We start from the raw sequence: 27310 nt of genomic DNA, 5'->3' as shown, positions 1-27310 counted from the left end.
ACCCGCCAGGGGGCAGCAGAGACCGGCCCCCGCGCTGCCCTAGCCCCGCCGGGCTGGGTGGGGCTGGGCTCCAGTCCGGCCTCCGGACCTGGTCCCTCCCCGCGTCCTTGTCCCACTTCCCCTATCTCCCCAGCCTCCTCGATTCTTTGTGTCTCTCGCTCAGACTCGGGCCCTTTGTCTCTCCCGGCCGCTCGCCCTCCTCCCTACCCCCACCTACCTCTTCGCATTCTTTGGGCTGCCCGGGGGAGCTGGTGCGGCCGCGCCGCGGGGCGGGATGAGGGCGGGAAGCGGGAGGCCGGGGGAGGGGGTGCCACTGAGCGCCAGTCTGGGCCCAAGTTCGTCCAGGGCCAGGAGGCGCGGAGCGGCTCAGCTGGGGGCAGGTGCTTGGGGGCTTCTTGCCCTAGCAAGAGGACCACCTAGGCTCGCCCTCCCTTCCACCTGCCACACACCTGGGCTTTGCTGCCCAGAAGGACTAGGTTTCAAGTAGCAGAGGCTGTTATCTCTCCGCGTTCAAGTCTTAGTTATGATACTTTTTTTTTTTTTTTTGAGACGGAGTCTCACTCTGTCTCCCAGGCTGGAGGGCAGTGGCGCGATCTCGGCTCACTGCAACCTCTGCCTCCTGGGTTCAAGCGATTCTCCTGCCTCAGCCTCCTGAGTAGCTGGGATTACAGGCGCGCGCCACCATGCCTGGCCAATTTTTTTATTTTTAGTAGAAACAGGGTTTCACCATGTTGGTCAGGCTGGTCTCAAACTCCTGACCTCGTGATCCACCCGCTTCAGCCTCCCAAAATGCTGGGATTACAGGCGTGAGCCACCGCGCCCGGCACTTACGATACTATTCATACATGTAGTCAGCACTTACCATGTGCCAATCACTGATCTAAGTGCACTGTGAATATTATCTCATATAAGCCATGCAGCGCCATGGGCGATAGGGAAACTGAAGCAGAGAGATGAAGTGACTCACTGAGTCACAAAATGGCAGAGCCAGAGCGGGGCGCCCTGGCTGACCCCTGTAATCCCAGCACTTTGGGAGGCTAAGGCGGGAGGATCACTTGAGTTCAGGAGTTCAAGACCAGCCTGGCCGACATAGTGAAACCCTGTCTCTACTTGGGAGGCTGAGGCAGGAGAATCGCTTGAACCTGGGAGATGCAGGTTGCAGTGAGTTGAGATGACACCACTGCACTCCAGCCTGGGCAACAGAGTGAGACTCTGTCTAAAAAAAATAAAATAAAATAAAAATTAAAAATAAATAAAAATAAACAAAATGGCAGAGCCAGAGCCGACTCTTGTAAGCACCTTATTTTCTCTTAGTTAGTTCCTCACAGGGATCCCATGAAGGGGAACTGAGGCGCAGGGTGGTTATTTGCCCCAAGCCACCCAGCAAAGACACATAGCAGGCCGGGTGCTTCTTTTGGGCCCGGATGGTCTATGCCCTTTTTGTTTTTGAGGCTGGAGTGCAGTGGTGCAATCAATCTCTGCTCGCTGCAACCTCTGCCCCCCAGGTTCGAGTGACTCTTCTGCCTCAGCCTCCTGAGTAGCTGGGATTACAGGCGTGCACCACCACGCCCGGCTAATTTTTGTATTTTTAGTAGACGGGCTTTCACCATGTTGGTCAGGCTGGTCTCAAACTCCTGACCTTGTGATCTGCCTGCATTAGCCTCCCAAAGTGCTGGGATTACAGGGGTGAGCTACTGCACCTGGCCAGTCTGTGCTTTTAACCTCCATGCCATGTGAGCTCCAGAGAGCTTGTGTCTCAGGCTTGGCACAAACTGGATGTGAGGATGTCTGGACAAATAGGTGCACACCTAATAAATGCATAGCAGCTACTCCTACCCGGGAGGCTGAGGTGGGAGGATCACCTGAGCCCAGGGAGGTTGAGGCTGCAGTGAGCTGTGATTGAGCCACTGCACTCCAGCCTGGGAGACAGAGAGAGAGTTTGTCTCTAAAATAAATAAATACACAAATAGGCCTGGCGCAGTGGCTCATGTCTGCAATCCCAGCACTTTGGGAGGCCAAGGCTGGCAGATCACTTGAGTTTAGGGGTTCGAGACAAGCCTGGCAACATGGTAAAACCCCGTCTCTTAAAATATATATAATAATAAAATAAAACAGTAAAATAAATAAACGTGCTTAATTTATTTATGTATTTAATTTTGAGGCAGGGTTGTGCTTTGTCGCCCAGGTTGGAGTGCAGATCTTGGCTGCCTGTAACCTCAAACTTCCCAGCTCAAGGGATCCTCTGCCTCAGCCTCTTGAGTAGCTGGGACTACAGGCATGTGCCACCATGCTCGGGGCATTTTTTTTTTTTTTTTTTTTTTTTGAGACAGTCTCTGCTCTGTCCCCCAGGCTGAAGTGCAGTGGCGGGATCTTGGCTCACTGCAAGCTCCGCCTCCCGGGTTCATGCCATTCTCCTGCCTCAGCCTCCCGAGTAGCTGGGACTACAGGTGCCCGCCACCACGCCCAGCTAATTTTTTGTATTTTTAGTAGAGATGAGGTTTCACGGTCTTAGCCAGGATGGTCTCGATCTCCTGACCTCGTGATCCACCTGTCTTGGCCTCCCAAAGTGCTGGGATTACAGGCATGAGCCACTGCACTCAGCTGCTTGGTGCATTTTTAAATGTTTTGTAGAATTTGATTCTCGCTTTGTTGCCCAGGCTGGTCTTGAACTCCTGCCCTCAAGTGATCCTCTCACCTCAGCCTCCCAAAGTGCGGGATTACAGGTGTGAGCCATCACGCCTGGCAATAAATGTGCTTTAGATCTCTCTGACCTTCTCTCCCCAATCTGAGGCCAGGTTTGTGGGCCAGGACCTCTGGGTTTTAGTGCCAGCCTTGCTACTAACTTGCTTTGCAAAATCCTGGGACCCCCGTTTATCCACTGAACAAAATAACCAGTCCCCAGGGAGTCTTCTTCTAGGAAGGCCCTCTAGCACCGCCTTTCTCCTGGCCCACCAGTGAGTGGGTTTAGCTCTCTCCTGGCTGTTCTTTGTGAGCAGGGATGAACCCAGGAAGAAAGCCCCAGGAGGCTGGCCATGGTGGCTCAAGCCTGTAATCCCAGCACTTTGGGAGGCCCAGACAGATGGATCACCTGAGGTCAGGAGTTCGAGACCAGCTTGGCCTACATGGTGAAATCCCGTCTCTACTAAACATACAAAAATTAGCAGGATGTGATGGCGGGCGCCTATAATCCCAGCTGCTTGGGAAGCTGAAGCCTGAGAATCGCTTGAACCTGGGAGGCAGAGGTTGCAGTGAGCTAAGATTGCGCCACTGCACTCCAGCCTGGGCGACAGAGCAAGGCTCTGCCAAAAAAAAAAAGAAAGAAAAAAATGCCCCAGAGGTGTAGGCTGGCGTTTCACACCCTTGGGTCACAAGCATGAGGCTGAGCACCAAGTTTGTTGACAAATGACTGGGTGGGTTTCACACCCGCCTGGGGAGTTGACTTTTAGTGTCAAGGAGTCCCAGAGGTGGCACTTCACTGAAGAGCCATAACCACTAGGAGGTAGGGGCATAGGTAGGGACAAAGGCATCCTGGCGGAGCTATGGAGCTGATGCCAAGTATTTTACCTGCCCGGCAACCTCTCCTTTCTTTTAGCAGCAGCGGCTCCCCCAACCACTTCCTCCTCTCAGTCTTTTTTTTTTTTTTTTTTTAATTAAGACAGGGTCTCACTCTGTTGCTTAGGCTGGAGTGCGGTGACATGACCACAGCTCACTGCAGCCATAACCTCCCTGGCTCGGGATCCTTCCATGTCAACTTCCCGAGTAGCTGGGACTACAGGCATGTGCCACTACGCCTGGCTAATTTTTCTATTTTTTTTGTAGAGATGGGGTTTTGCCACATTGCCCTGGCTGGTCTTGAACTCCTGGGCTCAGGTGACCTGCCCGCCTCTGTCTCCCAAAGTGCTGGGATTACAGGCATGAGCCACTGCAGCCTCCAATTATAGTATGTGCTTCTCAAATACTGGTTCTTATTTATTTGATGTCATTAGTAGGTTAGAAAGTATAACGTAGGCTGGGCGCTGTGGCTCATGCCTGTAATTCCCTTCCTTCCCTTCCTTCCCTCCCTTCTTCCTTTCCTTCCTCCTCCCTCCCTCCCTTCCTCCTTTTCTTCCTCCTTCCTCCCTCCCTCCCTTTCTCCCTTCCTCCTTTCCTTCCTCCTCCCTCCCTCCCTTCCTCCTTTCCTTCCTCCCACCTCCCTCCCTCCCTCCTTCCTTTTCGTTCTTTTCTTTCTTCTTTTTGAGACAGAGTCTGGCTCTATCCCCCAGGCTGGAATGCAATGGCACGATCTTGGCTCACTGCAACCTCTGCCTCCTGGGTTCAAGTGATTCTCCTGCGTCAGCCTCTCTAGTAGCTGGGATTACAGGCATGTGCCACCACACCTGGCTAATTTTTGTATTTTTAGTAGAGATGGTGTTTCACCATGTTGGCCAGGTTGGTCTCGAACTCCTGACCTCAGGTGATCCTCCTGCCTTAGCCTCCCAAAGTGCTGGGATTACAGGCATGAGCCACCACGCCCGACCCAATTCTTTTTGATACATACCCAGAAGGGGAGTTGCTGCATCATATGTTAAGAAATTTTTAAATAAATAGATATTATGAAGCAGCATATTAAAAAAATAAACAATGTAGTCAAATAGAGTTTCTCCAAGGAACATGGCAATTTTAAATATTTAATAATTTAGGCCAGGTGTGGTGGTTCATGCCTGTAATCCCAGCACTTTGGGAGGAGGCCCAGTCAGGTGCATTGCCTGAGCCCAGGAGTTCCAGACCAGCCTGGGCAACATGGTGAAACCCTATCTCTACAAAAAATACAAAAGTTAGCCAGGTGTGGTGGCGTGTGCCTGTAATCCCAGCTACTCAGGAGGCTGAGATGGGAGGATCATGTGAGCCCTGGGATGTTGAGGCTACAGTGAACCGTGATTGTGCCACTTTACTCCAGCCTGGGTGACAGAGTGAAACCCTGTCTCTTTTTTTCTTTTGTTTTAAGAAACCGTGTCTCAGGTGTGGTGGCTCACACCTGTAATCTCAGCACTTTGGCAGATTGAGGCAGGAGGATAACCTGAGGTCAGGAGTTCAAGACCAGCCTGGCGAACATGGTGAAACCCCATCTCTACTAAAAATACAAAAGTTAGCTGGGCATGGTGGTGGGCGCCTGTAGTCCTAGCTACTTGGGAGGCTGAGGCAGGAGAATTGCTTGAACCCAAGAGGCAGAGGTTGCAGTGAGCTGAGATCGTACCGCCACACTCCAGCCTGGGCGACAGAGCGAGACTCCATCTCAAAAAAAAAAAAAAAAAAAATTGGCTGGGTGCAGTGGCTCACTCCTGTAATCTCAGCACTTTGGGTGGCCGAGGTGGGCCAATCACCTGAGCTCGGGAGTTCGAGACCATCCTGGCCAACACGGTGGAAGCCCGTCTCGACTAAAAATAAAAAAATTAGCTGGGCGTGATGGCATGTGCCTGTAGTCCCAGTTACTCAGGAGGCTGAGGCAGGAGAATTGCTTGAACCCAGGAGGTGGAGTTTGCAGTGAGCCGAGATCTCGCCACTGCACTCCAGCCTGGCGACAGAGCGAGACTCCGTCTCAGAAAAAAAAAAAAAAAAAAAAAAGAGAGAGAGAATTGACAAGTGACAGTATTGCCTATAAGATAATTTTTTTTTTTTTTTTTTTTTTTTGTGAGATGGAGTCTTGCTCTGTCACCCAGGCGGGAGTGCAGTGGCGCAATCTCGGCTCACTGCAAGCTCTGCCTCCCGGGTTCACACCATTCTCCTGCCTCAGCCTCCCGAGTAGCTGGGACTACAGGCGACTGCCACCACACCCGGCTAATGTTTTGTATTTTTAGTAGAGACGGTGTTTCACCATGTTAGCCAGGATGGTCTTGATCTTCTGATCTCGTGATCCGCCCGCCTCAGCCTCCCAAAGTGCTGGTATTACAGGCGTGAGCCACCACGCCCGGCCCCGCCTATAAGATACATTTTAAAGTTACTCTGTATTTTATGGAGCCATATGAGCTTGGTGTTTTATTTTATTTTATTTTTAATTTTTACCATTTTAGATTTAGGAATCCCACTTTAAAAGGATGGGAAGGATGACTGAAAGGTAATGTTTAAATTTTTAATTTATGTGAGTATTAGAGCCATCAAAGATTGCTGTTGAGCATTTGCTTTTATAAGTGCATTGATCCAGGTGAAAGAAGATGTATGTTTTGACTGATGGACGTGAAACCATTTGTAGAAAGAGCTAGCCGCAGCTCTATGCCCTGTGGCAGGGTATAGAGTTAAAAGGTTTATTGAATATGGGAAACCAGGGGATAAGTGGTCAGGAAAGAGAGCTGTATGCGAGGGGACCCATGGGATGTGCCTTTGGGTTATGTGAGTGGGAGGTAAAGGAAATGGAGGAATCCAGGATAAATTCTAAGTTTTGGGCTCACCCAGCTGGAGGGCAGGGATACCATTTATGCAACAGGAAAGACTGGAGGTCGATTTGGGACATAATAGGTTTGAGGTATCTATGTGGGTATCTTTTTTTTTTTTTTGAGATGGAGTCTTGCTCTGTCACCCAGGCTGGAGTGCAGTGGCACGATCTCGGCTCACTGCAAGCTCCGCCTCCCGGGTTCACGCCATTCTCCTGCCTCTGCCTCCGGAGTAGCTGGGACTACAGGCCCCCGCCACTACGCCCGGCTAATTTTTTGTATTTTTAGTAGAGACGGGGTTTCATCGCATTAGCCAGGATGGTCTCGATCTCCTGACCTTGTGATCCGCCCGCCTTGGCCTCCCAAAGTGCTGGGATTACGGACGTGAGCCACCGCGCCTGGCCTCTATGTGGATATCTATCTATCTATCTATCTATCATCTATCTATCATCTATCATCTATCATCTATTATCTATCTATCTATCTATCTATCATCTATCTATCTATCATCTATCTATCTATCTATCATCTATCTATCATCTGTCTATAGCTATCTAAAGACAGGGTCTCACTCTGTCACACAGACTGGAGTGCAGTGGTGCAATCACGGCTCACTGCAGCTTTGAACTCCTGGGCTCAATCAACCCTGCCGCCTTAGCCTCCTGAGTAGCTGGGATCATAGGTGTGCGCCACTATGCCCAGCTAATTTTTTGTATTTTTAATAGAGATAGGGTTTCACTATGTTGGTCAGGCTGGTCTCGAACTCCTGGGCTCAAGCGATCTGTCTGCTTTGGTGTCTGAAAATGCTGGGATTACAGGCATGCCTGGCTACACCCTGCCTGGCTAGTTTTTTGTGTTTTTAGTAGAGACAGGGTTTCGCTATGTTGGCCAGGCTGGTCTTGAACTCCTGGACTCAAGTGATTCACCCACCTCGTCCTCCCAAAGTGGTAGGATTACAGGCGTGAGCCACGGTACCCAGTCTGAGATAAAAGCTTTATAAGATTAGAGGTTAATATTCCTGGTGTGTAGAGAGATCCTACAAATTAATAAGAAAAGGTAAAAAAAAACAAAGAGAAAAGTAGGCAAGAGTATATGACAGTTCACAAACAAGAAAAGCAAATGGCCAATGAACATACGGAGAAACACCATTTCCACACTAGAGGTCACAGAAATTCAAGTGAAAACAAAATTAATATGCCATTATGGTGAATTTGTATACTTGTATATTGTTTTAGCATCCATTCTGAATATAAGTTTAACTTTCTTATGCCAAAATCTGGACTTAGTTACCCTTGACACAGTGTCCAGCTCTACACCTCCTCCCAGTCCTTCCTCCCTCCCTCCCTGCCTTTCTTCCTTCTCTCTCTCTCTCTATTTCTTTTTTAGAGACAGGGTCTCATTGTGTTGTCCAGGCTGGTCTCAAAATCCTGGCCTCAAGCAATCCTCCTGCCTTAGCCTCTCAAAGCACTGGGTTTACAGGTGTGAGCCATCATGTCTGGCTCTCCTCCCAGTTTCTTACTGGAGTTGATCAAGGTATCAGCTTTATCTAACCTCCTCCTGTATGGGACCATCTCTGTACGGGACAGCTAGATAGATACAAACTACTTGACCCACCCGTACTGATCCCCACACCTCCAATGAATGGACTGTGCAGATATGACAACCTCCGTCACAGCGTGTCTCTATGGAACTCTTGTGCCTGCTTGTTCTAAACCCATCAGTTAGAACTCTCCTGGGGAACTCTGTCTCCGCCATGCCCTGGACCCCAATAAAGGCTTTGGGGGGTCTCTCTCCACCTGCTGGTTGAGCCTGCATGTCTCAGGTAGCTGCCCCCTTCCCACTGGCCCGGGGAAGTGTGCTGCTCTCTTCTCTCTGGGATCCATAAGTAATAAACTGCTTCTGTTATATCTTTCCTTCTTCTTTTTTTTATTTTTTATTTTTTTTATTTTTATTTTTATTTTTTTTTTGAGACGGAGTCTCGCTCTGTCGCCCAGGCTGGAGTGCAGTGGCACAATCTCGGCTCACTGCAAGCTCCGCCTCCCGGGTTCACGCCATTCTCCTGTCTCAGCCTCTCCGAGTAGCTGGGACTACAGGCGCCCGCCACCACGCCCGGCTAATTTTTTGTATTTTTTTTAGTAGAGACGGGGTTTCATCGTGGTCTCGATCTCCTGACCTCGTGATCCACCCGCCTCGGCCTCCCAAAGTGCTGGGATTACAAGCATGAGCCACCGCGCCCGGCCCTTTTTTTTATTTTTAAATAGAGACAGGGTCTCACTATGTTGCACAGGCTGGTCTTGAACTCCTGAGTTCAACTGATCCTCCTGCCTTGGCCTCCCAGGGTGCTAGGATTACAGGTGTTAGCCACTGTGCCCAGCCTCTGCTTCTGTTATTTCTTCTTTTATTTTTTGAGACAGAGTCTCCCTCTGTCGCCCAGGCTGGAGTGCAGTGGTGTGATCTTGGCTCACTGCAACCTCCACCTCCTGGGTTCAAGTGGTTCTCCTGCCTCTGCCTCCTGAGTAGCTGGGACTACAGGTGCCCACCACCACGCCGGGCTAATTTTTGTATTTTTAGTAGAGACAGGGTTTTGCCATGTTGGCCAGGCTGGCCTCAAACTCCTGGCCTCAAGTGATCCTCCTGCCTTGGCCTCCTGAACAGCTAGGGTTATAGGCGTGATCCACTGCACCCTGCCTCTTTCTGATATTTCATGTCTTTTGTTGAGTTGCCTCCTTTGTGTCTCACTTGGCTGACACAACTGAATCTAATCTCTTTCCTGGTTAGGAATAAACTGGACACAGGTCAGATAAGAGCCACAAGGGTCTTGGCCAGTATAAACACATTTCCTGTGAGAGGGACACCTGTGTACAAGTCAGATGCTTAGGCATTGAGCTGCCTGCCAGGATAAAGTTACAATGTGCCTGCTGAAAAGCACATTGTAAACACTTATGATCTAATCCCCTGGAGCCCAGGCAGGGCAAAGCCAGAGTCTGTGGCCATGCTCATGAAAGGGACCTCAAGACCAAATTATCGGCCAGGCACGGTGGCTCACACCTGTAATCCCAGCACTTTTGGAGGCTGAGGCGGGTGGATCACCTGAGGTCGGGAGTTTTTTTTTTTTTTTTTTTTTGAGACGGAGTCTCGCTCTGTCACCCAGGTTGGAGTGCAGTGGCGCAATCTCGGCTCACTGCAAGCTCCGCTTCCCGGGTTCACGCCATTCTCCTGCCTCAGCCTCTCCGAGTAGCTGGGACTACAGGCACCCACCACCACGCCCGGCTAATTTTTTGTATTTTTAGTAGAGACGGGGTTTCACCGTGGTCTCGATCTCCTGACCTCGTGATCCGCCTGCCTCGGCCTCCCAAAGTGCTGGGATTACAAGCGTGAGCCACCGCGCCCCGCCGAGGTCGGGAGTTTTAAGACCAGACTGACCAACATGGTGAAACCCCGTCTCTACTAAAAATACAAAAATTAGGCTGGGCACAGTGGCTCACGCCTGTAATCCCAGCACTTTGAGAGGCTGAGGTGGGTGAATCACGAAGTCAGGAGTTCAAGACCAGCCTGGCTAACACGGTGAAACCCTGTCTCAACAAAAAATACAAAAAATTAGTTGGGCGTAGTGGCGGGTGCCTGTAATCCCAGCTACTCAGGAGGCTGAGGCAGGAGAATGGCTTGAACCCAGGAGGCGGAGGTTGCAGTGAGCTGAGATCACGCCACTGCACTCCAGCCTGGGCAACAGAGTGTGACTTCGTATAAAACAAAAACAAAAACAAAAATTAGTCAGGTGTGGTGGCACATGCCTGTAATCCCAGCTACTCAGGAGGCTGAGGCAGGAGAATTCCTTGAATCCAGGAGGCAGAGGTTGCGGTGAGCCAAGATTGTGCCATTGCACTCCAGCCTGGGCAACAGGAGTGAAACTGCGTCTCAAAAAAAAAAAAAAAAAAAAAAAAAAAAAAATTAAGAAACAAATATGAGAGCCATTGTGTTACCCATCAAGTAGGCAAAAATTTAGAGGATAATTACAAGTGCCGGTCAAAGTATGGAGTAATGGGCACCTCACACACATTGACAGGAGTGTGAACTGCAAGTTTTTTGGAGGAAGTAAGTTGTTAATACAAAGTTTTTTAGAGGCCGGGCTCGGTGGCTCAGGCCTGTAATCCCAGCACTTTAGGACACCAAGGCAAGCAGATCATTTTGAGCTCAAGAGTTCAAGACCAGCCTGGGCAACATGGCGAAACCCCGTCTCAACAAAAAATACAAAAATTAGCCAGGAGTTGGTGGCTTATGCCTGTAGACCCAGTTACTCAGGAGGCTGAGGCTGGAGAATCGCTTGAGCCTGGGAAGTGGAGGTTGCAGTGAGCCGAGATCTCGCCACTGAACTCCAGCCTGGGTGACAGAGTGAGACCCTGTCTCAAAAAAATTTAAAAAAAAAAATTTTTTTTTTAGGCTGGGTATGGTGGCTTATACCTGTAATCCTAACACTTTGTGTAGGAGGATTGCTTGAGGCCAGGAGTTTGAGACCTCGTCTCTACAAAAAATAAAAATAAAAATTTAACTGGGTGTGATGGCATGTACCTGTGGTTCTAGCTGCAGAGCAAGCTGAGGCAGGAGGACCACTTGAGCCTACGAGATTGAGGTAGTGAGCTATGATTTTGCCACTGCACTCCATCAAAAAAAAAAAAAAAAAAAAAAAAAGAATGACAAAGAAAAGCCCAATTTTTGGTGAATCAGTGAGAGAAAGCTGTCATAGTAGTGGTGGGTGAAATCAAGGAGTAAATTATTGCCATGGGAAAACCGCCAGGAGCACTTCCTACCACCACACAGTTGAAAAACAAACAATAAACCATGGGATCTGAGCGCCTTAACGTGGCCCATGAGCTCTTCTGCTTGGGCAGGCTGCTTGGTTTACCTATCAGGAAGGAGGCTTCTGTGGCATCCGAACAATTTTCTGTGGTGACAGATCCCACTCTGTCCACTTTGTGGCTAAGCCGACTGAGAGCAGAGAGTGGAGTTGCGTGCCTGAGATTTGAAGAGGCAATGCTAGGCGGCAATGCTAGGAGGCCCTGGGTGGTGTGTGAGTGCAGTAACACCTCGCAGCAGCCCGCCGTGGCCAAAGTGCAATTGATCCCCATTCGAGGCACAAGAAAGGCTCAGAGAGGTGAGGTCGCCAGCCAGTCACCCGTGCTGACCTCCCGCTACCCTCCTCCATCCTTCTAGGCTGCTGCTTGCATTTCCTCTCTCCCTTTCTGACTGCAATGATCTCTCTGAACTCCAGTTCTTCTTTCTCTGTATTTCTCTTTAAAAAAATTATGCAGAGATGTGGTCTTGCTATGTTGCCCAGGCTGGTCTTGAACTGCTGGCCTCAAGTGAACCACCTGCCTTGGTCACCCAAAGTGCAGGGACCACAGGTGTTTGCCACCATGCCTTGCTAATTTTTTATTTTTTTTTGTAGAGATGGGGTCTCACTATGTTGCCCAGGCTGGTCTTGAACTGCTGGCCTCAAGTGATCCTCTTGCCTGTGCTGAGGACTGCAGTCGTGTGCCACCATGCCCGGCTAATTTTTTATTTTTTGTAGAGATGGGGTCTTGGTATGTTGATCAGGCTGGTCTCAAACCCCTGGCCTCAAGAGATCCTCCTGCCTCAGCCTCCCAAAGTGCTGGGATTATAGGCATGAGCAACTGGACCTGGCCCACTACTCTTTTTGTCTCTCAGTCTCCCCAGATCTATTTTTGTCTCTTACTCCAGGGCTCTCTCGGAGCTTCCCAACCCATCCCTCCTGCCTCCCCCTAAATCTTTCCATCCCTTTCTCACGTCCCTCTTTCTTGGCCTTGTAATGTCTCTGTGTCCTCTCTGCCCCAGGCCCCCTTTTCTCTGGATTCCTCCCAGCTCCCCCCTTTCCCCAGGGACTCCTCCCCAGAGGAGGTGGCTCCATCCCTAATTCTATCGACTCTACAGCTAAGAGGGAGTTTTCCTCGCCCAGCTTCAATTCCCTCTGGGGCTCTGGCGAGACAGACTGGGAACTTTTACTTAAGGGGACAGCACCCCACCTCCAGGCAGGCACTGGTCCTCGGGGGCCAAGCCAGCACCCTTGGGACCCGGCGTCTTTCCGTCCACCCTCAGCCAGCTAAGTCACCCTCTGTGAGCTAAGTCACCCTTTGCGTGCTCACTCGCTCTCGTGCTGTCATTTCTTTTTCTTTTCTTTTCACGGAGTGTCTCACTCTGTCGCCCAGGCTGGAGTGCAGTGGCGCGATATCGGCTCACTGCAACCTCTGCCTCCTGGGTTCAAGATTTTCTCCTCCTCAGTTTCTCGAGTAGCTGGGATTACAGGCTCACGCCACCATGCCCAGCTAAGTTTTTTGTATTTTTAGTAGAGACGGGGTTTCACCATGTTGCCAGGCTGGTCTCAAACTCCTGACCTAAAGTGATCTGCCTGACTTGGTCTCCCAAAATGCTGGGATTACAGGTTTGAGCCACTGAGCTTGGCCTCTTTTTCTTCTTTTTTTTTAGAGATGAAGTCTTGCTTTGTCGCCCAGGCTGGAGTGCAATGGCGTGATCATAGCTCACTGTAACCTCGTATTCCTGGGCTCAATGAATCCTCCCACCTTAGCCTCCTGAATAGCTGGGACTATAGGCACACCTGGCTAATTTCTGTATTATTAGTATTATTATTTGTAGCGATGGGGTCTCGATATGTTGCCCAGGCTGGTCTTGAACTCCTGGCCTGAAGCCACCATCCAGTGTCAGCCTCTTAAAGTGCTGGGATTACGGGCGTGAGCCACCACAACTGGGATTACAAGAATGAACCAAGGCGCCCAGCCCTGTCTCATTTCCTTCTCCATGACATCAGGCGTCTTCTGAGGTCTTGCAAGGGCGCGGACGGGGAGGGGGTGGGGGGCAGCTGAGAGGCGGGAATCACCTGCATCGCCCTTCCCCTCCCTACTCCCAGAGGAAGCTCTGGCCATAGCATAGTGTCGATGTGACAAACAGCATTTATTCCAGACTCCAGTGTCCACAGATGATGGAGTGGGGCGGAGGTAGGGCGGGGGCAGGGGCGGGACCAGGGGCGAGGTGGGGGGCGGGAATCCAGTGTCAGACTCTGCAGCAAGACGTCAGGTGGGGGGACCAGCAAGGGAGGCGGGAGGTAAAAATAGCTCCGGCCAGCCGACCCTCGGAGCCTTGTCCCAGGCCAGGCCCTGGGCTTGGGTCCAGGAGCTATTCTGGGGCCTGGGAGAGTCACATTCCCTGGAGGAAGGCCCCCTCCCACCCACCCAACCACCCTCCCTCTCCTTCCCTCCCGGAGGCAGGCAGCCGCTGTGGGTCCCTGCCTTGCCGGCAGAGGAAGGAAGGGAGAGCTGGGCAGGGAGAGGGAAGAGGGAAGGCGGGGGCGGGCGCGGCGTGAGCAGGGCTGGTTCTCTGATGCCTGCAGCTCCAGGTCCAGGGACAGCCTCTAGGAGGTTCTTGGCTCAGCACTGGGGAGCGGATGGAGAGGTCAGCCTGTGCCCATGGGCGTGCTCCACTGCCCAGCAGGTCCCTCTCACCAAGGGGCCCAGGCCCTCACCCACCTCGTCTCTGAAGCCCCCGCTGCCACCCCTGGCTCCTCCGGAGGCACCTCCCATGAGAAGGCCGGTCTGCTCTGGCTGCTCCGACCCTGAGTGGCTCAGCTCTGGCTCCCCTGGAGGCCTGGGGGGAGGAGGCAGCGGGCGGAGGCGTAGTGTTGGAGGTGCACACGGCAGGGGGAGGAACTGAGGATGGGGGTGGGTGGGACTAGGATGCGGCTGGGGATGGAGGTGAGGATGGGTGTGTGCTGGGTGGGGATGGCATAGGGATGGGGTAGGGGCTGGTAATGGCACTGGGGTTAGGATTGGGCATGGGGATGCAGATGCTATTGGGGTTGGCGATGGGAATGTAGCTGGAGTTGGCTTTGAGATCAGTCTGGGATGGTTACGGATTGGAGGTGAGGACAGCCATGTGGTTGGGGCTGGAGATAAGGCTAGATGAGGAGGGGCTTGGGGAGGCTTAGGGGTTGGATTTGGAATCAGGAATGGGGACAAGATTGGGGATGAGGACATGGGTGAAGTTGGCTTCGGGATGGTGGAGGACTAGGGTTGGGAAATGGCTAGGTGAGGGCTGGATGGTGAGAGATGGGATTGGAGGGTAAACTGGAGTTAAGGGTGAGCTCAGGGGGGTGATGGGTGTTGGGGCTGGAGGTTGGGGGAGGATGGGGATGTGGCCAGGGCTGGAGAGGAGCTTAGATGAGGACGGTTTGAAGGGGGTTATGGATTGGAGTTGAGGGGAGATTGGGGGCAGGGTTGGGATTGGAGACAGGCATGGAGTTGGGGATGAGGCTGAGCTAGGGGCAGGAGAGATTAGGGAAGGGGATGGTGTTGAGTTTGGCTTGGGGATGGGTTTGGGAATGGCCCTGGGTTGGGTTTGGGGCTGTAGCTGGGGATGAGGATTAGTTGGGGATGGCTGTGGATTAGTCTGGGTTGGGTTTGGGGCTGTAGCTGGGGATGAGGATTAGTTGGGGATGGCTGTGGATTAGTCTGGGTTGGGTTTGGGGCTGTAGTTGGGGATGAGGATGAGTTGGAGATGGCTGTGGATTAGTCTGGGTTGGGTTTGGGGCTGTAGTTGGGGATGAGGATGAGTTGGAGATGGCTGTGGATTAGTCTGGGTTGGGTTTGGGGCTGTAGTTGGGGATGAGGATGGGTTGGGGATGGCTGTGGACTAGTCTGGGTTGGGTTTGGGGCTGTAGCTGGGGATGAGGATTAGTTGGGGATGGCTGTGGATTAGTCTGGGTTGGGTTTGGGGCTGTAGTTGGGGATGAGGATGGGTTGGGGATGGCTGTGGATTAGTCTGGGTTGGGTTTGGGGCTGTAGTTGGGGATGAGGATGGGTTGGGGATGGAGGTGGATGTGGTGGGATGCGGGGTGGAGGGTAAGATGTGGTTGAGGTTGGTTATGGGTTGAGCTTGGGGTTGAGGGTGGGGATGGGGTAAAGCTATGGTGGTCATTGCAGATAGCAGGCCACTCACGGAGCCCCTTTCTCCCGCCGCCGGCGGCAGCAGGGGCCCCCTTTGCGTCTCATGCAGTAGAAGATAGCAACGACAAGGAGCAAGAGGCCCACGCTGACGGCCACGGCCATGACGGCCACTCCAGCCTGGGAGGTCTGGGGGCTCACTGCAGGGACAGGATGGAGAGAGGCACGGGTCAGGCAGTGGGCTCTGTCTGCCCCACACCTGGCTCCTTTGCCACCACCTCAGTCACTCACCGGTGCCGAAGTGGAAGACATGGCGCTTGTTCCCGTGGGGGTTGGAGGCTTCACAGGAGATGCCATCGCGGCTCAGGGCGCTGGTCACTTTCAGGGTCAGAGAACTGCTCACCCAACCCTGCCGTCCGGGGATTGGCTCTGCGGGCTGTGGAGGCTCCGATCAGGCCCCGGCTGGTGGGGTCAAGGGGTGGGGGCAAGGGCAGAGGTGAAAGACATCCAGTCTCCCAGGAAGTGGAAAGGAGGATGTGATACTTGGATGAGAGGGGGCTCAGGGTGGAGAGGAAGGTCCCTTACGCTGCCCCCCAATTGGCTCCAGCTGAGTTTGGGCTCTGGATGGCCGCGGGCGGAGCAGATGAGTGTGACTTCGTCTCCTTCCCTCCAGCTGCCATCTGCCTTGGGCTCTATTTCCGCTGTCCTTAGCTCTGGCGAGCCTGTGGGTGGTGGGGATGGGAAGAAAGTGAAGGGAAAGGAGGGAGAGAGAGAAGAGAGGAATCGAGCAGAAGACGGAGTCCCCAGCCAGGGACTCAGGGACTCGTCCTGTCTGTCCAGGTCCCACACCCCACACTGTCCCCATCCAAGCCCACCCCCTCCCTGTCCCCTGAACCTTGGACCAGCAGCGTGAAGTTCTGGGTGCGGCTGAGGACCGGGACTGTGGGCAGGGAGGCCTCACATATGTAGGTGCCATTGGAATCAAAGGTGATAGAACTGAGCGACAGCATGGGGCCATTGCCCAGGGGAGTGGAGTCCTGGGAAGGGCAGAGGAGGAGGAGGACGCTGTGAGAGGGCGAGGAGCGAGGGGAGAGAGGAGGGTGTGAGTGCAGGGCCCGAGGGGGCTCCTTTCCCTCTCACCTTGGTCCAGCGTAGGGCAGGGGTGGGCAGGCCGTGCACGGAGCAGTTCACGACTGCACTGCTGTTTAAAGGTAAGGAAAGCACCTTCCCCTCGCTGAGCTCCAGGGGGTCCAGATCTGCAGTAGGGGACAGTCTGTCACTCTTCCCAGGCCCCCACCCACTCAATTAGGGGCTCTCCAGGGGCTGTGGGGGTGCAAACATGAATGGACAGTTAGAAGCAGAAAACAGCAAGTATTCCTCCTGTTTTACCCCATCTCCATGAAATCTCCATTCTCCCATCCAGGCTCTCCAACCAAAAATCTAGCAGTCTAACTCCAAAATACATGCCCAAGTCGATTACTTTTCTTCAGAGCTGACATCTGAGCCCAAGGTTAATGAATAACCTTAGGTGTGGAAGGTGTCCCTTCTGTGACTTTAGCACCCAAACCTTTTGCTCAAACCCCAACCCGTGGGGTAACCTCCCTGTTACCCCCAAACATCTTTTCTGCAAAGTTTTGTTTTTGAATAGAGACAAGGTGTTGCAATGTTGGCCAGGCTGATCTCAAACTCCTGGCCTCAAGTGATCCTCCTGTCTTGACCTCCCAAAGCGCTAGGATCACAGGCGTGAGCCCCTGCTCCTGGCCTCAGCAAGTCTTTATCTGGTCTGCTCCCAGGATGAATCCTCTGGCTTCCTTCCATCTCTGGCCGCAGGTTTGACCGTCCCGACCACATCTTCACTAGCCTGCTCCTCCCTCTTGTTCATCCTCCACTGAGCAGCCAGAGGGACCTCTTTAAAACATCCACTGGTCAGGCTGGGCGCAGTGGCTCATGCCTATAACCCCAGCACTTTGGAAGGCCAAGGCGGGTGCATCACCTGATGTCAGGAGTTCGAGACCAGCCTGGTCAACATGGTGAAACCCCATTTCTACTAAAAATCCGAAAGTTAGCTGGGCATAGTGGTGCATGCCTATAGTCCCAGCTACTTGGGAGGCTGAGGCAGGAGAATCGCTTGAACCCGGGAGGTGGAGGTTGCAGTGAGCCGAGATCATGCCACTGTGCTCCAGCCTGGGCAACAGAGTGAGATTCTGACTCAAAAAAAAAATAAAAAAAAAAAACCCACCCACTGGTCATCCCTCCCCTCTGCACAAAACCCTGCAGTGGCTCCCCAGTACCCTTGGCATCCAGGCCAAACTTCTTGAGGGTGCCTAAAAGATGCTGCCTGGTCTGGCCCTCACCCACCTCTTGAACCATCTCCCACTCTTCCCCATTCCTCCTGTGCTCCCAGCTACCCCATTCTCTTGCTGTTTTTCTTGAGTAGACCAAGTTGGGGCCTGCCTCAGGGCCTTTGCACTTGCTCACTCTGCTAGCAGTGCTCTTCTTGTAGCTCTCTGCATTTCTTTCCTTTTTTCTTTTTTTCTTTTTTTTTTTTTGAGAGTTTGGCTCTGTGGCCCAGGCTAGAGTGCAGTGGCAGGATCTCGGCTCACTGCAAGCTCCACCTCCTGGGTTCACTCCCGCCTCAGCCTCCCGAGTAGCTCGGACTACAGGTGCCCACCACCACGCCCAGCTAATTTTTTGTATTTTTAGTAGAGATGGGGTTTCACCGTGTTAGCCAGGATGGTCTCAAACTCCTGACCTCATGATCCGCCCGCCTCGGACTCCCAAAGTGCTGGGATTACAGGCGTGAGCCACCGCGCCTGGCCAATTTCTTTTTTCTTTGAGACAGAATCTTGCTCTGTCACCCAGGCTGGAGTTCAGTGGCAAGATCTCAGCTCACTGCAACCTCCGCCTCCCAGGATCAAGTGATTCTCCTGCCTCAGTCTCCTGGGTAGCTGGGATTACAGGCACCAGCTATCATGCCTGGCTAATTTTTGTATTTTTAGTAGAGATGGGGTTTCACCATGTTGGCCAGGCTGGTCTCGAACTCCTGACCTCAGGTGATCCACCTACCTCGGCCTCCCAAAGTGCTGGGATTACAGGTGTGAGCCACCGTGCCTGGCTCCCCTCTGCATTTCTGAGTCCACTCTGGTTTCTCACTCAAATGTCTCTTCTCGGAGGCTTCCCTGACCTCCCCTATTGTAGACACCCAGATCTTTCCTACAGCACGGAAGGACTTATTCCACCAGCTGCTGAGAAGGATGACAGCTGTCAGCCCGCAGCTGTCAGCCCTCTCTGGGAACTGCCTCAGCTGCTGAGAGCCCCTTGCCTAAGGCCAGCACACCTCTGAGGACTGGCTGATGTAGGGGTTATTAAGGCCCAGCCCCCTCACCCCTACTGGGGACAACTGTGAAGGGCCATCCTGGATTCCAAGTGCCCCGTGGGGCTGACCGAGGCCCTCTTTCTTTATTTTATTATTTTTGAGACGCAGTCTCACTCTCTTGCCCAGGCTGGAGTGCAATGGCACGATCTCGGTTCACTGCAACCTCCGCCTCCTGGGTTCAAGCGATTCTCCTGCCTCAGGCTCCTGAGTGGCTGGAATTACAGGTGCGTGCCACCACACCCGGCTAACTTTTAGTAGAGAGGGGGTTTCACTATGTTGGCCAGGCTGGTCTCTAACTCCTGACCTCAGGTGATCCACCCACCTCGGCCTCCCAAAGTGTTGGGATTACAGGCAGGAGCCACGGGGCCCGGACTACTTTTTTATTTTTATTTTTCCTGAGACGGGGTCTTTCTCTGTTGCTCAGGCTGGAGTGCAGTGGCACAATCTTGGCTCACTGCAGTTTCAACCTTCCAGACTCACGTGATCCTCCCACCTGGGCCTCCGAGTAGCTGGGACTACAGGTGTGTGCCATTATGCCTAGCTAATTTTTAATTTTTGTGTGTGCGTGTGCAAATGGAGTCTCCCTCTGTTGCCCAGGCTGGCCTCGAACTCCTGGGCTCAAACAATCCTCCTGCCTCGGCCTCTCAAAGTGCTGGGATTATAGGCATGAGCCACTGCACCCAGCCCGAGGCCTTCTTTAGACTTCAGTCCAACTTCTCCCCTTGCCAAATCTTGCTTCCTTTACCTCCTTAGACCCAAGAGGTGCGGATCCTGGGGTACTTCCCGTAAACTTCTTGCCTGAAAACATCCAAGTCAGAATCTGCTTCCCAGGAAAGCAGACTGCAACACCCACCACCTAAAATAATCCCCTCTCTTGCTCTCTCTCACTGGTGATATCACCTGCAGATACACTATTGTTACGAAAGGGCTTAGTTAGCATTTACCATCTGTCTCCCGTACTGAAATAACAGGGGTGGTCTGTCTTGTTCACAGATGTGTCCCCAGCATCTGGTGCAGGGTCTACCCCAGGAAGAGATATGCAAGAAGTGCCAAGGGAGAATACAGCCTTTCCCCAGGGTCTGGATGCAAGTGAACTGAAAAGCGTTCTTAGAAGCCTGGGATTCAAGGGATTGGTGAGAAATAGACAGTAGGGAGGATGGGCAGTGAAGGTAGGAACCAGAGGAGCCTGGGGGGTGATGAGGAGATAACCTTGACTGAGGAGAAGGATCAGCTAATGGTGGAGCTGGCCAGGTGGACCTTGAAGGCCATGGTGAGACACCTGGGCTTCTCCAAAGGGTACTGGGGAGCCATGGCAGATTCTAAGCAGAGGAGGGTCAGGTTTGTGCTACGGAAAGAGCTCTCGACCAGATGCGGTGGCTCACTCCTGTAATCCCAGCACTTTGGGAGAGCAAGGCAGGAGGATCACATGAGGAGTTCGAGACCAGCCTGGGCAATATAGCCAGGTCCTGTCTCTGAAAAAAAAAAAAAAAAAAAAAAAAAAATTTAGCCAGGTGTGGTGGCGTGTGTGCCTGTGGTCTCAGCTACTTGGGAGGCTGAAGCGGGAGGATCACTTGAGCCCAGGAGGTCAAGGCTGCAGTGAGCTGCGATTATGGCACTGCACTCGAGACTGGACAACAGACCAAGACCCTATTTCTAAAAAAAATAATAAAAATTAGAAAAAAAAAAAAGAGCTCTCTGGCTGCCTTGTGTGGGATAGATTAGGGGGGATGGGGGCGGCGGCTCAGAGAACCAGGACAAACACCATAGAAATGCAGAGAAAGGCCAGGGAGCAGTGATTCACACCTGTAATCCCAGCACTTTGGGAGGCTGAGGTGGGTGGATCACCTGAGGCCCGGAGTTCGAGACCAGCCTGACCAACATGGTGAAACCCCGTCTCTACTAAATACAAAAAATTAGCTGGGTGTGGTGACGCATGCCTGTAGTTCCAGCTACTTGGGAGGCTGAATCAGGAGAATTGCTTGAACCTGGGAGGTGGAGGTTGCCGTGAGCCAAGATTGCGCCATTGTACTCCAGCCTAGGCGGCAAAAGCAAGACTCCGTCACAAACAAAACAAAACAAACAAAACAAAACAAAACAAAACACAACAAAAAAAACAAGAAATGCAGAGAAAGGGTTGAAGGCAGAGTGTTTGGGATGACGGAGCAACTTCAGGGCTATAGGGAGGAGGGCGCAGAGGCACTGATGCCAGGGCCCCTCCTGCCTGCCCGTTTCCCCAGGGCTCTCACAGGCCACGCGCAGCTCCAGCGTCTTGGAGAGCTGCACGTCATCTGCCGCGTCGTAATCCTCCACTCTGCAGCCGTAGGTCCCGCTCTGGCCCCGGGTCACTCCCTCTAGGGTCAAGTTCCCCTCGAGATTCACATTCAGCACTTCCTCCTGCTCGTCCTGAGAGACGGGGGATGAGGAACCAGGCTCAGAAGCCACCCCAGTTCAGCGGGCTTATGCTAGGTCAGAAGCCACCAGGTTAGTGTCATGCTAAGCCAGAATCAGGGGTCAGGGGTCATCAAGTCAGGTGGCATGCTAAGTGCTGGCTCTATCAAATCAGGGGTCAGAGGTCCTTTTAGTTCGTGGGCCACCAGATCAGGTGGCTGCCTAAACCATGGGGCCTCCCAGGTCCCACATTAGAAGACATGCCGGTTAGTAGGTCACAGAAGTCAGGGGCTGGGGGGTGGATCCCAGAGGGACCCTTGGGTGGGTCACCTGAAGGCGGAAAAGCGTATACTCCGGGCTGGGGCTGCCGTCCCCCCGGCAGAGCAGCTGAACAGTGTCACCCTCGCGTACCCAGCCTGCTGGGGTGGACGGGCTGCCCACCCAGAACTGCACGTGCTCCGTGGGATCTAAGGGAAGGGCAGGGAGATGGGAATTGTGATCAGGGGAAGGGTCAAGGCTAGAGGACAGGCGAGAGGTCTGCCCTGCATCCCAGGTGAGGGTTATGGTGGGTCAAAGGTTAGGGGTCATAGGTTTCAAGCCTCAGGTTCACACTTATTCCGAGTGCCAGAGTTCAGAGGTTGAAATAAACTAAGAGTATAGGTCAACAGTCAGAGGTCCGGGGTGATGGGTCAGTGTGAGACTTGGAGCCAGATGTCACAGGGGGACCCGATTCAGTGTGAGAAGGTGGAAAGCACCATTTAGTCATAAACTCCATGAGGTCCAGGGTGCTAAGTGGAGGTCGGAGGTCAGAGGTCAGGATGGGGCTTGTGCGACCAATTGAGGTCAGAGGTCAGTGGCCAGCACTAGCACATTTTTTTTTTTAGCATGAAGTAGGGAGGTAGAGGGTCAGAGGGGAGTGTGAGGCCACCAGGTGGAGGGTCAGGCCTCATGAGGTGTGGAGCCTGAGGTCAGAGGTCAAAGGCCAGCACAGACTCACAGTGCAGGGTGAGGTGGAAGGTGGGGCTGTCCAGACGGCCGTGGCGGCCCTCGGGCAGGCTGTAGTGGGCGGCGCAGTGGAAGCTGGCATCTCGGTCATCCTTGTGGAGCCGCAGGTAGAGGGTGCTGGTGAGGGACAGCAGGCCCGAGGCCTCCCGGACCGTGCGACTGGTCATGTAGCCCTCTGGGAGAGATCGGAGGAGGTGGCAGTCAGCCAGGCCCTAGCCCTGCCACCCACCCCAGCCCACGTCCCGCCACGCTCCCGCGCTGCTCACCTGAGTTCATCTCTACGGGCACCTCCAGGCGCTGCCCGTTGCGATACCACGTGATCTTGGGGGCCGGGTTCCCGTTCCGGCTGTTGCAGGTGGCGATCTGAGGCAGACACAGGCATGGCCCTGGGCTTGGAGCTAGGACTCTGAATTCGGGGCTCCTCTCTCAGTTCTCCCCACTCAGACTCAGGAGCCAGGCTCTTAACTCCCGACTCTCCCAGGACCCAGGAGTCCGAATTCTAGTCCCCGACTCAGACTAAAGAGTCCAGGCCTCCAGCACCATCCTCCAGGGACCAAGGATTCTGGGTCCCCCAGCTCTCTCCTTCCCAGGACACAGGAGTCTTCCCCCTCTGCCCCTCCTTTTTTTTTCTTTTATTTTTCTTTTCTTCTTCTTTTTTTTTTTTTTTTTTTTTGAGACAGAGTATCGCTCTGTGGCCCAGGCTGGAGTGCAGTGGTGTGATCTTAGCTCACTGTAGCCTCTGCCTTCTGGGTTCAAGTGATTCTCCTGCCTCAGCCTCCCGAGCAGGTGGGATTACAGTTGCACACCACCACGCCCGGCTAATTTTTGTATCTTTAGTGGAGACGGGGTTTCATTATGTTGGCCAGGGTGGTCTGGAACTCCTGACCCCAGGTGATCCGCCTGCCTCTGCCTCCCAAAATGCTGGGATTACAGGCATGAGCCACCTCGCCTGGCCTTGCCCCTCCTCCTGTATTACCCAGGGGTCCCCAGCCCCTCCTCCCTCAGACCCAGGAGTCCAGGGCCCTGTCCCCTCCTCCTCCAGGACCCTGGGACCAAGGTCCACCCGAGAGTACCTCCTGGGCAGAGTCCTCCATCACAGACAGTGTCCCTTTGTTGGGGGAGACCTCAGTGGCCTCTGGCTTTGCTGTGAAAAAGACGTTCACGTCAGGAGCCCGTGCCCTGCGCCCCTCCCTGCCTGCCTCCCTTCGGGGGATGCCCGTGGACACTTACCAAACACGTTGAGCCGCGCGGTGGCCTCGGCAGTGCCTGCCGCCCCTGCCCTCACCACGCACACGTAGTCTCGCTCGTCGCCCACCTGGGCCTCAGCCAGCACCAGGCGCCCCTGGGAGTCCAGCTGGTATGGGGGACTGCGGCCCCGGGTGTCGTGCATTGTGACCTGGAGCTCAGAGCCCTGCATCTCGGCGGAGGCTAGGCGGGGGCGAGCTCCCGAGCGGTCGGTCTGCGGGCGCAGGGCAGGCTCTCAGCTCCGGGTGTCCCAGCGCTCCTCAGTCTCTCTCTCTCTCTCTGGGCCCTTTCTCTCTGCAGCTCCTGGCTCTGCCTCTTTTCCTCTTGTTATGGGTCTCCCTGGTCCCTCTGTCCCTCCCCCGCTTCCCATTCTCCTGCCCCCATTCCCTATCCGTTCTTGATTTTTCCTGTCTCCTTTTCTCCATCTCATTCCGGTCCCATCCCTCCTCCTCTCCATCTCTCCCTCTCCCACTTGTCTCTCATTTTCTCTCCTCTTTTTTTTTTTTTTTTTTTGAGACAGAGTCTTGCTCTGTCACCTGGCTGGAGAGCAGTGGCTCGCTCTCGGCCCACTGCAACCTCCGCCTCCCAGGTTCAAGCGATTCTCCTGCCTCAGCCTCCTGAGTAGCTGGGATTACAGGCACATGCCATCACGCCCGGCTAATTTTTGTATTTTTAGTAGAGACGGGGTTTCACCATGTTGGTCAGGACAGTCTTGATCTCTTGACCTCGTGATCCACCCACCTCGGCCTCCGAAAATGCTGGGATTACAAGCGTGAGCCACCGTGCCTGGTCTTCTCTCCTCTTTAGTCCTCCCTGACCCCTCGAGTCTCCTGCTTTCTTTTTTTCTTTTTCTTTTTGAGATGGGGTTTCGCTCTTTTTGCCCAGGGTGGAGTGCAGTGGCATGATCTCCGCTCACTGCAACCTCCGCCTCCCAGGTTCAAGCGATTCTCCTACCTCAGCCTCCTGGGTAGCTGGGATTACAGGTGCCCGCCACCATGCCCGGCTAATTTTTGTATTTTTGTAGAGACGGGGTTTTGCCATGTTGGCCAGGCTGGTCTCGAACTCCTGACCTCAGGTGATCCACCCGCCTGGGCCTCCCAAAGTGCTGGGATTACAGGCGTGAGCCACCGCGCCCGGCTTCTGCTTTCTTGGTGTCTATCTCTGTTCTCTCTCTCAAGAGCCCGCAGTCCAGAGCAGGTCAATGTCATTCTAGACTCGGCTGTGCCTAGACACAGGGCACCTTGCAGATCCCTTCCCCTCAGTGGGACTCAGTGACCCCATCTGTAACAAGGAGTGTGGCTTGGTGGATCTCTACAGGCCTTAGGCACTGATGAGACAATGAACCTTTGCTGCCCTGCTGTGCCCAGACTCCAGGCCCCCCAGCCCCAAGCACTCACAAGGAACCATTCCAGCATATAATGGTCGTGGGTTCCCGTAGGGGTGCAGTCCAGAATGACAGACTTTCCTCGCATCACCTCCACCAGTGGGGGCACAGACAAGCGCACCTCCGCCTGGGCATCTGCAAGAGGGCAACTGAGCTATCATCCACCACACCAACAGGAAAAGCCCTCCAGACAGGGTCCCCTCTCCCCCAGGACACAAGCGTCCCGGTCCCCACCCCTCCTCCCTCAGACCCAGGAGTCCAGGTGCCAGCCCCTCCTCCCTCAGACCCAGGAGTCTGGGCCCCTGTCCCCTCCTCCCTCAGACCCAGGAGTCCAGGCCTCAGCCCCTCCTCCCTCAGACCCAGGAGTCTAGGCCCCAGCCCCTCCTCCCTGAGATCCTTTCGCCCTCCATCCCTTCTCCCTGCATCTCTGGGTCTCAAATCCATCTCTCCCTGCACTTGCAGAGCTCAGGGCTCCTCCTCTGGGCTGCACAGGGCCCTGTGGCCTCCGCTGAACACTCCTGGGGTAATACCGCACTGGCCCTTGCTTCTCCCAACAGAGCACACGCCACCACCCAGGGCAGGGCCAGGCCTGGCTCAGCCATTCGCCTCCAGCACCCTGGGCAGGGCCACCTCCGTGATGATGGATAAATGTCTCTCTCCATCCTGGTCTCCACCTTTGCGTGTGTCTCTCCTCTTGGGTCTCCATCTCTGTCCCTGTCTCTGCCTCTCTCTGCACCAGGACCACTCAGTCCCTGGGTCTCTTCTGCTCTCCCATGAGTGAGGGGCTGGGGTGTGGGCTGCGGCTGGGCCCGGAGCTTAGGCGGGATGGGTGTGTGGGGGCGGTGAGGGGGGACAGGGCTGGGCAGGTTTCAGGAATGTGGGAGGGACAGGCTGGCTGAGACCTGCCCGGCCTGGAGCCAGAGCCCCCAACCGCCTCTTGGCCCCCCTCTCCGTTTGCTACAACAGCAAACGGGATAAGTTGAGTCATCTTGCAACAGGATAAGGTTGGGGCCCAGGATCTCGGGAAGCTGGGCACCTGGACTCCTGGGATCAGAGGGAAGAGGAGGCTGGGGCCTGGTGGAGTAGTCCTTGTAGAAAAACCACCACCCTCCCTCACCCTCTGGGCTGGCATCCTGGCATCAGCTCTCAGTGCTTCTTAGAAACTCCCTTCCCTTTTCTGCTCAATCTGGCCCAGTCCTACCCCTGGGGACCCACTGTTGACCATGAGTGTGCCAGGGGCCTGGATTCCCAAGCGCTCACCTCTGGCCCCAGCCTGTCCCCAGGGAGGGGTGACGGGGTCCAGGCTGGTGCCTAAGGCTGGGTCTGAGCTGCAGACAACAAGTGGAGGCAGAGAGTTCCTCCCTCTTCCCCAATCTCTCTCATCTCTCTGTCCCTCTGTCCCCAGCACCCCCGCCACCCCCACCCCCGCCGCCCCGGGCCTCCTCTCCTTCTATCCCCATGCAGGTGTGTAAATGTAGCTGAGGCCCCAGCAAGGGGGCCTGTCACTTGGAAACACTTTGTTCCACTGTCACTGCCCGGGGCTGGTGCTCCGGCCCTTTCCTGAGGGAGGCGGGTTCTTTATACTGGACTCTGGAAACTCCCAAATATGTATGGATCGCTGGTGTGGGGACACATGGTCCTCGCTTCTCTACGGGGTCCCTGGACCTCTCAAAACTTGAGGACCTTTGGGGGAGGAAGCCCTGGGGTTTTGATCCTCTGTGCCCTGGGGGAAGCTATTCTAGCCACTGGAGGCCTGGACTCCTGGGTCTGAGGAAAGGGGCTGGGGGCCCAGATTCCAGGGTCTGAGGGAGGAGGCAGGTGGGACCCAGATTCCAGGGTGCTGAGTGGGAAGGGGGCTGACTTCTCTGGTTGTCTCTGATCCACCGCCTGGGTATCCCCAGCTCTCCTGCCTGGCTGTCCCCATATCTCTCACTGGAAGGCATACCTTCCAACACTCCCATATCTCTCCTCCTTGGGGTCCCCACATTTTGCTTCCTGGGGTCAGGGTAAAGCCCTTTTTCCTCGCTTTCCCGGGGTCCCCAGGGGTCTCTCCCGAGTCCCACCTTGCCCTCTGCCCAAGCCATACCTGGGTGCGCCGCCAGCATGACTGCGAGCAACAGCAGCCGTGGGGCCCCGCGCGCCTGGGCCGGTGCGTCCGGGGGCTCCATGTTCACGGCAGCGGCGGCGACTGAGCCCCGGCTGCAGCTCGGCCGCTGCGGGGCTGGAAGCCAGAGGCCCCGCCCCCGGCAGCCCCGCCCCGCCCCGCCCTCCAGGCCCCCCTCGTCCCCCCATGCCCGGGCGCGGGGCCAGGACCTCCCACTGCCCGGAGCGGACCTCCCAGTGCACGGGGCCAGGCTCGGGGCTCGTCCGCCCCCAAGCCTAGGGCTGTCCGGGCTTACTGACCAGCGCCTGCAGCGGGGGGCCTGATCGACCAGCGTAGCCAGCGACCCGAGCTGGTATCTCACCAGGCAACCACGGACCCTCTCCTCGTTATTCTGACCAGGGGCCTTGGGGACTCGTCCCCACTGTGACCAGCAGCCTG

At 54.4% G+C, this 27310-nt stretch overlaps 1 protein-coding gene across 1 annotated transcript; it reads right to left on the bottom strand.

Annotated features, from left to right (window-relative positions):
* Positions 1 to 13363: 13363 nt before the first annotated feature.
* BCAM (basal cell adhesion molecule (Lutheran blood group)) lies at positions 13364 to 26996 on the bottom strand. Its single transcript, XM_030797412.1, has 15 exons — positions 26855 to 26996; positions 24782 to 24903; positions 23370 to 23598; positions 23213 to 23283; positions 22406 to 22502; positions 22132 to 22314; positions 21465 to 21601; positions 20993 to 21149; positions 16511 to 16626; positions 16266 to 16407; positions 15956 to 16092; positions 15662 to 15806; positions 15426 to 15570; positions 13958 to 14075; positions 13364 to 13864 (listed from the first exon to the last, which is right to left on the bottom strand). Exons 1-15 carry the CDS (start codon positions 26934 to 26936, stop codon positions 13859 to 13861), a joined length of 1887 nt encoding a protein of 628 aa, XP_030653272.1. The 5' UTR covers positions 26937 to 26996; the 3' UTR covers positions 13364 to 13858.
* Positions 26997 to 27310: the final 314 nt, after the last annotated feature.

This window comes from Nomascus leucogenys, chromosome 17 (assembly GCF_006542625.1).
Source record: "Nomascus leucogenys isolate Asia chromosome 17, Asia_NLE_v1, whole genome shotgun sequence".
Lineage (NCBI taxonomy): Eukaryota > Metazoa > Chordata > Mammalia > Primates > Hylobatidae > Nomascus > Nomascus leucogenys.
Note: the sequence above shows the minus strand (reverse complement) of the source record. Positions and strands in the feature narration are given on the sequence as shown.

Excerpts from the sequence above, each read along its gene's own strand:
- BCAM (XM_030797412.1), bottom strand. The coding sequence starts at position 26,936 with ATGGAGCCCCCGGACGCACCGGCCCAGGCGCGCGGGGCCCCACGGCTG. Across the intron at positions 24,904-26,854 it reads CATGCTGGCGGCGCACCCAG|ATGCCCAGGCGGAGGTGCGC; the intron begins GTATGGCTTGGG and ends GCCCTCTTGCAG. Across the intron at positions 21,602-22,131 it reads CTTCCACCTCACCCTGCACT|ATCCCACGGAGCACGTGCAG; the intron begins GTGAGTCTGTGC and ends CCCTTCCCTTAG.